The following is a 12,921-nucleotide window of genomic DNA, read 5'->3' on the forward strand; positions in this document are numbered from 1 at the left end:
CAATAATATTATATAATGTATAACACATTCAAATATAAAACAAAACAATTAAAAATATAATATTCTATAAAGTATAAACAGTAAAATTGTATTCTCTAATAATATGATTTAAATAAATGTTTTCTTTATTTTTATAATAATTTGTTATTGACAAATTTTCTATACAATATCTATGATAAATATTTATAATAGTTATTAATAACCAGGAAGTTTACAGAATATAAATATTACCTATAACATATTACATGGAAAAGTATACAATACATTACGTCTAATACATATAACTCAATTTTAAAAATCAAAAACAGAATGATTTATTGTTTACATCAGAAAAATATAAAAAGATCGATACCACGTATAATCGGGTGCTTTGCACCAGAAAATAATTAAATGTGATTTAATGGTAAATGAACAAAATGAAGTTTTCTCAAATGAAAGGAAAGACAAATATTAAAACGTAAAACGAAAATAAATTTTCCGTATATTAGGGAGGCTGTCATTCACTCTTTACGATAAAATTTTCAGGAACTGAAACAATTTAAGAGTGATATCAATATTCCTACTGGATAACTGAACTATTTATTTACTGAAGACCTTTTAAAGCAATTTAACTGATAACCCTATTGTCTAACCCTCTAAAGCAATTGCACCCTACATCCTAACATTATGCGATTATGCGTGGTATTGATCTTTTCCATTACTAATATATTATGAAAGATACCTTTTATTCAGTTCTAATTGCCCTTGTGCTTGATTAGCCGTTCTTAAAATATTGGGGGTAAGAAGAAAAACTTCAGCTTAAGAATCGGGGAGTAGAGGGGACAGCTCCCCTAATACATGGAATACTATTTGTTCGTTTTAAGCTTTAATGTTGCACCTTACTGTCAATGTAAAAAAAAAATTATTTTATGTTTATTTTCAATACTATACCTAAAGTTACCCTACAAGCGAGGGCTAACGCCCACTCTAACCAGACTCATTAAGTTGAAGATTAGATTTTACAGAGCAATGCTATGAAAAAAAAAATAATAATAACAAATAAAAAAATAACGGTTCGTATTTGTAGACTGCATTTATGCTTACGACCAAAAGGTATATTACATGCTATCTAGACTCGTGAAACTACGAGGTTTTATAAATAGTCTACCATTTCAATAATTTCCAGAATTTTACCTTGATAACATTTTGGCCCTGTGGGGGCTAAAATGCTAAAGTGCAGTACTTCCCAGTAACAATTTCATTGCACAGTCTCCACCGACATCTCATCCCTTTTAGGGGAAGTTTAATGCCTATTTCCTAAAATCATCCAAATTTTTGTGTGCTAATAGAATGGATGAAAAAATTTAAACTCTATACATTCTCATTCTTGAAATCAATATGAAACAATAGGTTTTATTGTTCAGTATAGCTAATCATAACTTTGTTTTTGAGTTGTTCCTTTAGGAACAACTCAATGTTTATTTCCAAAATTATAAAAAATTCTGCATTCTAATAGAATTAATAAACAAATTTTAAATTAATACATTTTTTGTGTGCACAATCAATATAATGAATATATTTTATTGTTGCATATAAGTAATCGTAAATTTGTTTTTAAGAATTGTTCCTTTAGGGGGAGTTTAATGCCTATTTCCAATAGTATCCAAATTTCTGCGTGCTAAATCAGTCTCTCCCCAAGAGGTTGCAGGATCAATAATTTTATCTTATTTTGGAAAGAAAAGAACATTAAAAGTCTTCAATAATTATTAGGAGGAAGTCCAAATATCAAAAATTCGTTATAAGGTCATTCTTTCGCAGTTTTTAAGGCAAGGTTCACGAAGGAGATCTAATTTGGAAGGATATCCACAATGAACACTTGCAGGGGGACCAGAAGGCTATGCCCCCCGTCCCGGAAACCGGAAGACATTAAATACTGTATATAAGTACGAAAATAGATTAGTCTCTACTCGTCTCTCCTAAAACCTTATCCTATATTTATCTCAAGGCTCAGTGAGCGAAAGAAAATTTGGACGCAAAATTCACTTTTTAAAACAATAAAAAACTTTAGCGTTAAGAGCGAGGAGTTGACGAGGGGGCAACCCCTTACGTTACGGAATAATTTCTGTTCGTTTTAAGCTTTAATGTCGCTCCTTACTTGCAGTTAAAAAAACTTGTTTTTTTATTTAATATCAACAAAAAGTGGATTTCGCGCTTTTGCCAGAGGAAATATCACACATACGTGATGTTTTTTTTCTCTGTGTGATCGCATAAAACAAATGGTCCTAGAAGATTGTGAGAGGGTTCATTTGAACTGGTATCAAAAGTCCTAGTGCACTTCTTAAGTGAACATAAGATTGGAGGACAACTATCCCCTCTGCCACACCCATTTTTCCCAAAAGACATCTGCACGAAAGGATAAGATAGCCATTTGATTCTGCATAGTTGTAAAGTCTAATAACTATGCTTTTGGGGATTACCTGACCCTCCATAGTCCCTTGGATTTACGTAATTTTCCCATTTTTCGCATATAGTTTTTATTAATCGGACATATACGGATTTTTTTTTTTTTGGGGGGGGGGGGGGTTTCTGCAGGTGACAGGAGATTTTCCACGGGGAGAATTTTCTGAGGAGAGGAAGGTTCCAGAGGAAATTTTACGAGTAGGAAAGGGGATTTCCTGGCATGATTTGAGAAAGGGCCAGGAATCAAAGACATGGCAATAGCGCTGCTTAAATAAAGAAGGAAAGGGACTACATGCATTTTTTTTCACAAATACACTTCCTATGGAAGTGGTGGAAATTTCAGGTGGAGTTTATTCCATTGGAAATTAAAAGTTCTAATGCCCTTTTTAAGAGTCAAAAGTGACTGGAGGCCAAAAAGCCGTCTCCCCAAGCCCTTATTTCCCCCAAATACATCTAATCATAGTTTTGAGATAGCCATTTTGTTTAGCACAGCTGAAAGGTCCAATAGCTATGCCTCAGGGGATGGCAACTCCCTACATCCTCTTGGGCAAGGCTGTAAGTTATACAAGTTGTCCATTGTTTTCATACAGGTTAGTGAATCAGGAAAGGGGAGGGGGCTGTTAAAAGCTAATATGTGCACGCTACTACAACAACTACAACTGCTATTTCTATTCCGACTATTATTAAGGCTGTGGATATTAAGGTGAAAATTTATGAAATCGTTAAAGGGGACGTTGAACTAAATCAAAACATACTATGCACACACAGACTCCCAAAAATGCGTATCAGCTATATCTTAGGAGCGAGTTAGAGTATTAATTTAAACCTTCCAGGACATGATGATGACGATGTGTTCAACTGACAAGATGGCAAATTGTGCTAACTAATACTAATACCACTGCTATTACTGTTACTACTACTACTAATAAGGTTACTACTACTACCAGCGCATGAGGAGGGGATCCTGAACTAGAACAAAAAACACAATGTGAGCACTATTACTTCTACTGCTGCTAATACTACTATTGCTATCACTACTACTGCTACTACCAATGCTCCAACTATTACTTTTGCTACTAAGACTTCTACTATTTCCAATGCTAAGCGGATTAGGTGAAATTTTCAGAGAGTAGTGAGGGCGGTGTTGAGCTAAATAAAAGGACACACTATGTACATGCAGGTAGTCAAAAAGGAACGTCCAAAATTTTCAATTATATTCTTAAAGTATTAAGGTGAAGCTTTCAGGACATTTTGAGAGGATGTTGAACTGAACTAGGCTACTACTACAACTACTTATACTACTACAACTACTGCTACTACTACTACTACTAATACTACTACAACTACTGCTATTAGAACTATAGAACTAAATCAAAAGAGCTTAAGTTTATTCAGGTTGTCAGAATGGCACAGATGCAATATCTGAAGAATGGAATAGGGTATTAAGTTTAAACTTTCAGGGAAACTTGTGGGGTATATAAGACAAAATCAAAATAATGTATTTGTATACTGATTGTCAAAAGGGTTTCTTTGTAATAAACCAGGAAAAATTAAGGATACTACGTTGGACCTTTGGAGTATGCTTTTGAGGATGTTAAACTGAATCAAAAGACACTATTTGCATCCAGTTTTCTCCATAAAACATAGCTGTGGTATCTCAGGAACAGCTAAGGGTATTAAGTTAAGACTGTCAGGACATGAACATGTTGAGTGGGAATATGAACTAAATAAAAATGCAGTATGTTTTTCCGAGGCTATCAAAAGGAGACTGTATATGAGGTGTCTGTTCCTTCCTCAACCCTTACTCTTTACGCTATAGCTTGACTTTTTTGTTGACAATTCCTTAAGAAAGACTGCTCAAATACAAGGGCCGTTGAATTTGAACAAGAAGTATTTTTAAAGAACTTTAAGACTTTAGTGTGCACAGCGAGAGTTGAGGAAGGGGCAACCCCCCTCATATGCAAAATGAATTTCTGTTCATTTTAATTTTTATTGCTGCTCCTCACTTTCAGTTGAAAAAAGTTAACAAAAAACTTAATTTCTCATGAATGAAATAAAAATATAGCCACGAATGTGTTACTTTTTTTTAGCAATGTCAAAGTCTATTTAACGTTATAAGGGAGGTTCTTAAAAATCTTTATTATTGAATAAATTATTCTTTACTAGGCAGTGAAGCCTGTCGGACGACAAGTATATAGAGGAACCAAAACACAACACATACTCTTTTGTGAGGATTAGAGAAAAACTACTCCCTCCCCTCAGGCACAAATTTGGTAGCCTTGAGCCCCTCCCCCCACTAAAGAAAAAAAGTATCAGCTCCTCCAGCTATTACACATAACAGTTTAAACTTACCAAATCTAGAACTCCAGAAACACTAGCCTACTAATAGAAAAAACACACCCCCTTAAAAGAATAAAAAATCAAATCCTCTATCCATCTTCAGGCGTAAAATAGTTTAGTAGCTATAAATAACTATAATAAAAATAATAACTATAGCTAAAATAATTATAATTAGTATTATAACTAAGGTATATACTACAAATATACTGACAATAACTATAATAACTATACACATTAATATTCCTCTTTTATTCCACAAAAGTAACTTTTACTCAGAGAGGAATGCATTCTCAATAAAATGCTCTTTACTGACAAAAAAAGACGAATACCGAACTTGACCTCGCAGCCCCAAGATATTATTTACTGACTCAGCCGAGCTTTGTAAGCCGTTTAATACATGTAGAGCCTTTAATAACTATTTAATAATATTTAACACTGATAATAGCAATATTTAACAATAACGATATTTAACAGTATTTAATAACACTAAATACTAGTGATATTTAACAATACTAGAAGCCTTTTTGGACCATGATGTAAAACTTATAAGTAAATTTATAACTCAAAACAATTTAAATCTGCCTATAATAAATAAATTATTTAAAGAAAATGGACCCTATGTGCCGCATATCTACCCACTACCTTTCTCAACTCCTTAATACCATTAAAACTTCTATCAATTAATACAAAATCCATCCATTCCTCCCTTAATACCTTAAAAACTGAAACAAATCATCCTCCAGATCCTGAAACATCAGGAAAAAATTAGGACCTATCTTCGACCTAACCCTTCCCTTATATATAGGAAATAAACGAAAATAAATGGATCAAAATTATTAATTATATACAAAAATGAACTGGTTTCCTATGGACTGGTTTTCTTAAAGACAATTGCTAATTGTGCGAGTGGATAAATTTTTGGACAAATTTTCCTTTAAATCTTCTTAGTGTTTATCTTACATCTTTTTTTGTGTTTAGAGTCTATCTTTATATCTTTTTGTGTTTATGTTCATTACTGTTGGCTGTTACTGAGCATAGCTTTTGTTATTAATAAATTTGATACGCGGTAATTTATTGTTAGCTTAAATCGTGTATTATATTTTCATACTTTTCTAATATCCTTTGGATCAAACTAGGGTCAGCGAAGTATTGACCACTGACCCAATGCCATATCCTGGGGGAGGGGATTACCGGGTTTGAGCCACCCGCCCCCTTCCACCCCTGAAAGACTCATAAAGACATAAAAAATGACTATAAAGAAAGTTCTGTTGCTATTTTTGAAACCCCTCAAAGATACCCCCCCCAAAAAAAAAAACACTAGATACGTCCTTGCACAAAACCTTTCTTAATTCGCAAAAATATTTTTAAATTAAGTGTCGGATGATTGAAAAAGAGAAGTAACAACTTGTTGTCGCTTCATAATGAGAAATAGCACCATCCTCCCCTACCAACTGAGTAGAAACAGAAAATATTCCTGCTCTCAACCAGATCATAATGAACTGACGACAAATGAACCAGTCAACCAACCTGGCAAATATAGCAATCAATATGGTAGTCTTGACCCATGGAAACAACACGAACGGTTTCTTCTGTACCTTCTAGCGGAGTTATAGCTAGACCACATACGCCACACTTTGGTGCAAATATCCTACAGAAAGGATAAACATTGCTTGATTACAAAAACTTAAGATATTAGAATAAAGTTAAAGGGCACATTCAATAAACACACAAAAGCGTAATATTATTTTACTTTTATATACATTTATTTTTTTGTATTTTACTTTATATTTTATCTTTATTTTTTATTTATTTTGTATTGATTACAAGGATTTAAGATATTAGAATAAACTTAAAGGGCACTATCAACAGACACACAAAAGCGTAATTTTATTCTACTTGTATATACTTCTACATTTTTATATTTCTACTTTATATTTTATTTTTATTTTTCATTTATTTTACTTTTATATATTTTACTTTTGCTTTAATATTACTTTTTTACTTTTATATTCTACATTTTCACCAACACTGTCTCATAGGCATGCTGTATTTTTCCGACAGGCCTAGGTTTTTCTCGATGAAATGTTGTTTTCAGCCGTATTGGAGGCATCTTTATGTAGTATAACGATGATATCTACTTTGGACAATTAAAAGTTGGCGATGCATAGAAATAATAAAGTTTCAAAATTTTCTGTGCCTGTACTTCACAAGAATATATTCAGTTGCTGTTCCGGGATTGGTGAATGAACATTCCGAAAGTATAACAGTTCAAAATAGGGATGAAACCTTTTAATCGACAGTAAACAGATACAAAATTTTTAACTGGATATTTCGAACACATATACTGTGTTTACATACATATGTATATATATATATATATTTTACATATATATCTTTTACATATATGTTCATATATACATATACATATATATGTTTTACTGCTGATGATGCACACTGTATTTGTGTTCGAAATATCCGAGGCACAATATGCGTATAGTTTTTCTATAATTCTAAGCCGATTGGCTAGCTCAGAATTTTCACATAACAGGATTTTGGATATTCTTTTGGCTAGAATTGTTGTTTTGCACCACAAAATAGCTGAAAACGCAGCGCTGCTGTGGGTCAGTCTTTTTGGCTAAAACGGGTCAGTCGTACGGCATTACTATCTCTAAAAACTCGAGGCTCAATATGCGTATAGTTTTTCGACAATTCTTATTCAATTAACTATTCCAGAAATTTCATACAATAGCTTCTTGTCCCCTTTTTTTGATAGAATTGTTGTTTTGCACCAGAAAATGGCTGAAAACACCGTTTTGCTGTGGGACAGTCTTTTTGGCTAAAATAAGTGTATGTTAGCCAATTATTTAGTAGGACTTCCTGCACCTTTTAAAAACGAATGCGCAAACGCAAAGCATTACTGTCTATGAAACTCGAAGCTCAATATGCGATAATTCTAAATCAATTAATTATCTCAGAATTTTCTCGCAATAGCTTTTTTTTACCTTTTGGATAAAATTGCTGTTTTGCATCACAAATGGCTGAAAACACCACTTTGCTGTGGGACAGTCTTTTTGGCTAAAATAAATGTCAATGTTAGCCGTTTACTTTGTAGGACTACCTGCAACTTTAGAAACAAATACGCTACCGTACGGCATTACTGTCTGTCTAACTCGAGGCCAAATATGGTATAGATTTTCGATAATTCTAAGTCAATTTCATATCACATCTCATATCTCATATCCCAAGTATCATATTTTTGAATTAATAGCATTTTGCCCTTCTTTTGGCTAAAATTATTGTTTTGCCCCACAAAATAGCTGAAAACACCGCTTCGCTCTGTGACAGTGTTTTTGGCTAAAATAAGTGTCTATATTAACCTTTGTTTTGTAGGACTACCTGTATCTTATAAAAACGAATGCACTACCTTAGAGCATTACTGCCTCTGAAACACGAGGCTCAATATGCGTATAAATTTTCTATAATTATAAATAAATTATCTATCTCAGAATTTTTACGCAGTAGTATTTTGGCCTTCTTTTGGCTAAAATTGTTGTTTTGAACCACAAAATGGCTGAAACACCGTTTTGCTGTGGGACAGTCATTTTGACTTAAATAAAAGTCTGTTTTAACCGTTTTTTAGGACTGTCAGCGCCTTTCAGAAATGAATGCATAACCTTACGGCATTACTGGTTCTGAAAGTCGCGGCTCAATATGCGTATAGGTTTTCGATGATTCTATATCAATCAATTATCTCAGAATTTTCACGTAATAGGATTTTGACCTTCTTTCGGCTAAAATTGTTGTTTTGAACCACAAAGTGACTGAGAAGACCGCTTTGCTCTGGGACAGTCGTTTCGGTTAAAATAAATGTCTATGTTAACCGTTATTTTATAGGACTACCGGTACCTTTAGTAAAACATGAACCACCGTACGGCACTACTGTCTCCAAAACTCGAGGCTAAATATGCATACAGATTTTCGACAACTCTAAATCATTGACTACATCAGAAATTTCACACAATAGCTTTTTGGACTTCTTTTGGCTAGAATTGTTGTTTTGCACCACAAAATGGTGAAAACATCACTTTGCTGTGGGAGTCTTTTTGGCTAAAATAAATTTATACTGTAACTGTTTATTTTGTAGGGCCACCTGCTACCTTCAGAAACGAATTCCCCACCGTACGGTGGGGTATTTTTTATTACCGCCCTTGAAACTGAAGGCACAAAATGCCTGTAATTTTTCGAGTCAGTTGAGTATCTTAGAATTTTCCAACAAAGCCAATCTATGTCGATTGTTTTTCTTCGCAAAACATATTGTAGGTTAATTTTTTCTTTGTGAAAAAAATTGTAGCTTAATTTTTCTTTTCATGGCACTTGTTTTATTTTTATTTTATCTTCATGAGAGTTTTTTTATGTTGATATTTTCTTCGTGAAACATGTTGCAGATTTTCCTTCGTGAAACCTGTTTTACGTTATTTTTTTCTCTTCACGAAGAAAGTTGTAAGTTGACCTTTTTTTTGTTCATGAAATATATTGTATATTAATTATTTCTTCGTGAAACCTATTGAATGTTTACCTTTCACCGTGAAACTTGTTGTACTTTTAGTTTTTCTTCGTGAAACTTGTTGTACGTTGATTTTTTCTATCATGAAACTTATTTACTGTTGATATTTTTGTTCGTGAAACATGTTGCTTGTTGTTTTTTGTTCATGAAACTTGTTGCATGCTGATTTATTGTCCGCAAAACACAACGTATGTTGATTTCCTCGTGAAACTTGTTGTATGCAAAACATGATACATATTGATTTTTTCTTCGTTAAAAATGTTGCAGGTGGATTACTTCTTCAGGAAACTTGATGTATCTTGATTTATGTCTTGGAATTACTTGTTATATTTTTATTTCTTCTTCATACAACCTGTTGCACGTTGATTTTTCCCTTCGTGGAACTTGTACATTGATTTTTCTCCTCGTGAAGCTGATTCTGTTCGTAGAACTTTTGCGAGCTGATTTTTGTTCGTAAAACTTAGTTTATCTTATTTTTCTTTATGAAACATATTGTATGTTGATTTATTCTTCGTGAAACTTAATTTCGTGAAACTTGTTGCATGATCGTTTTTTCTTCGTGAAACACGATACATGCTGATTTTTGTTTGTGAAACTTGCTGCACTTGGACTATTTCTTCAAGAACTTAACGTATCTTGATTTACGTCTTCGAAAGACTTGATATATTTTTTCTTCTTCATGAAACTTTTTGCATATTGACTTTTCTTTTTGTGAAACTCGTACATTGATTTTTCTCCACGTGGAACCGATTTTGTTCAAGGAACTTGATGCGTGCTGACTATTGTTCGTGAAACTTAACTTATCTCGATATTCATCTTCGTGAAACTTGTTGTATGATGACTAATTCTTTCGTGAAGCTTCATTTATCGTGACATTTTCGTCATGAAACTTGTTGCATGTTGGTTTTTTGTTCGTGAAATATGATGCATGCTGATTTTTTGTTCATGAAACTTGTTGCAGGTGAATTATTTCTTCAAGAAACTTATTGTATCATGATTTGTGTCTTTGAGAAACTTGTCATATTTTTATTTCTTCTTCATGAAACTTATTGAATATTGATGTTTCCTCGTTGTGAAACATGTACAGTGATTTTTCTCTTCGTGAAACCGGTCTTGTTCGTAGAATTTGTTGCGTACTGACTTTTGCTGTATTTTGAGACATGTAGCATGTGTAATAATGCGATATACAACAAGTTCCACGAAGAAAAATATCAAGATGAATTTTCAGGAACAAAAATTAGCATGGAACAAGTTCCATGAACGCAATCGGTGTCATGAGGGGAAAAACCATCAAGAAAAAAAAAATCGAAGTACATGTTTCACAAAAAGAAAAATCAACATACACCAAGTTTCTTGAAGAAGAAATAGAAATATATCAAGTATCTCGAGGGCATAAATCAAGACGCATTAATCTTCTAAAAGAAATTATCCACATGCATTAAGTTTCATGATCAAAAGTCAGCATGCATCTAGTTTTAAGAAAAAAAAATGCAACAAGTTCTAAGAAGAAAATATCAAGATAAATGAAGTTTCACGAAGAAAAATCAGCACACACTAAGTTCCGCAAACAAAACAGGTTTCACGAGGAGAAACATCTAGGTACAAGTTTCAAGAAGAACAAAAATCAACATAAAAAAAAAGTTTCATGAAGAAGAAATAATAATGTAACATTTTTCTCGAAGAAAAAAATCAGGATACATTAAGTTTCTTCAAGAAATTATCCACGTGCAACAAGTTTCACGAAGAAAAATCAGCCTGCGTCATGTTTGACGTAGAAAAAAATAACATGCGACTAGTTTCACGAAGAAAAAGATCATGATGAATTAAGTTTCGCGAACAAAAACCGTAAATAAAAGTTCCACGTACGAAACCAGTTTCGCGAGGAGGAAAATCAATGTACAAGTTTCAAGAAAAGAAAAAATCAACAAGCAATAAGTTTCATGAATAAGAAATAAAAATATAACAAGTTTTTCGAAGACATATATCAAGCTACATTAAGTTTCTCAAAGAAATAATCCACATGCAACAAGTTTCATGATGAAAAAAATCAGCATGCCTCATGTTTCACAAAGAGAAAACCAACATACAACAAGTTTCACGAAGGAAAATATCATGGTAAAAGTTTCACGAAAGAATAAATGACAATACAATAAGTTTCACGACGAAAAACATCGAGGTAAATTAAGTTTCATTAAGAAAATCAACGCGCAACAAGTTCCACAAACAAAGCTGGTTTCAAGAGGAGAAAATCGAAGTATAAAGTTCACGAGGAAAAAAACAACGTTTAACAGGTTTTATGAAGAAAAAATAAAAATATAACAAGTTTCTCCAAGACAAAAAATCAAGATACATTAAGTTTCCTGAAGAATTTTCCAATAAATCAGCATACAACAAGTTCCAGGAGGAACGAACAAACATAAATTATGTTTCGGGAACACTAGATCACTATGTTTAGATCAGCGCGATAATAACAATAGATCAACAATAGATCAGCAAGTTTCATCAATAAAACAAAACAACATGAAGGTTGTTTCACGAAGAAAAATATAAAGATAAAATATGTTTCATGAAAGAAAAAATTAACGTAAAACAAGTTTCACGAAGAAAAACTATTAGTACAACAAGTTCCCCGGTGAAAAAATAAACAATGCAACAGGTTTCATGTTTCATGAACGAAGAAAAATCAACTTACAACTATTGAAGATATAAATAATAACGTAAAAAATGTTTCACGAAGAAAAAATCAATATGCAACATGTTTCACGAAGCAAAAATCAACATAAAACAACTTTCATGAACATAAAATAAAAATACAATATTGATGAAGAAAAAAATTAACCTACAGTGTTTCACGACCAAAAAGAATCGACATAGATTGCCCTTGTTCGAAAGCTCTGAGATCAATAATTGATTACAAAAATTATAGGCATATTGAGCCTTCAGTTTCAGAGGCAGTAATGCAGTAGGGGGGCATTCGTTTCTAAAGATGCAGGTAGAAAATAAACAAAATAAATAAACAAAAACAAAATAAACGGTCAACGTATAGATTATTTTAGCCAAAAAGACTGTCCCACAGCACAGCGGCGTTTTCAGCCATTTTGTGGTGCGAAATAACAATTCTAGGCAAAAGGAGGCCAAGATACTATTGTGTCAAAACTTTGGAATAGTTAATTGATTTAGAATGATCGAAAACCGATACGCATACTGAGCCCAGAGGCAGGAATGCCGCAAGGTAGCAAACTCATTTCTAAAGGTGCAGGTAGTCCTACAAAATAAACGACTAACACAGATTATAGTTAACTGATTTAGAATCATCGAAAAATAATACGCATATTGAACCTTGAGTTTCAGAGGCAGTAATATGGTATGGTAGCCAATTTGTTTTAAAAGCTGCAGGTAGTGCTATAAAATAAGGGTTAACATAGAAATTTATTTTAGCCAAAAAGACCGTCTCACAGCAAACATGCATCCGTCATCTTTCTTCTAGAAAAAAAATATGCAAAATTCTCTATTTTTGCTTGTAGAAACTTTGTAAAATCTGAATTAAACCGTAAATAAAATTTTACCTCTAATAACAG

The 12,921-nt window shown here is 32.8% G+C and overlaps 1 protein-coding gene across 2 annotated transcripts in view; it reads right to left on the bottom strand.

Annotated features, from left to right (window-relative positions):
* LOC136034049 (LIM domain-containing protein jub-like) overlaps positions 1–12,921 on the bottom strand; it is a 55,053-nt gene that overhangs the window by 8,195 nt on the left and 33,937 nt on the right. For both annotated transcript variants that reach the window (XM_065715143.1, XM_065715142.1), the window contains exon 7: positions 6,307–6,427. In XM_065715143.1, the coding sequence (XP_065571215.1) occupies positions 6,307–6,427 (121 nt within the window). The remainder of the gene's footprint in view (positions 1–6,306; positions 6,428–12,921) is intronic.

The sequence above is a fragment of the Artemia franciscana genome, chromosome 12 (assembly GCF_032884065.1).
Source record: "Artemia franciscana chromosome 12, ASM3288406v1, whole genome shotgun sequence".
In the NCBI taxonomy this organism is placed as follows: Eukaryota; Metazoa; Arthropoda; class Branchiopoda; order Anostraca; family Artemiidae; genus Artemia; species Artemia franciscana.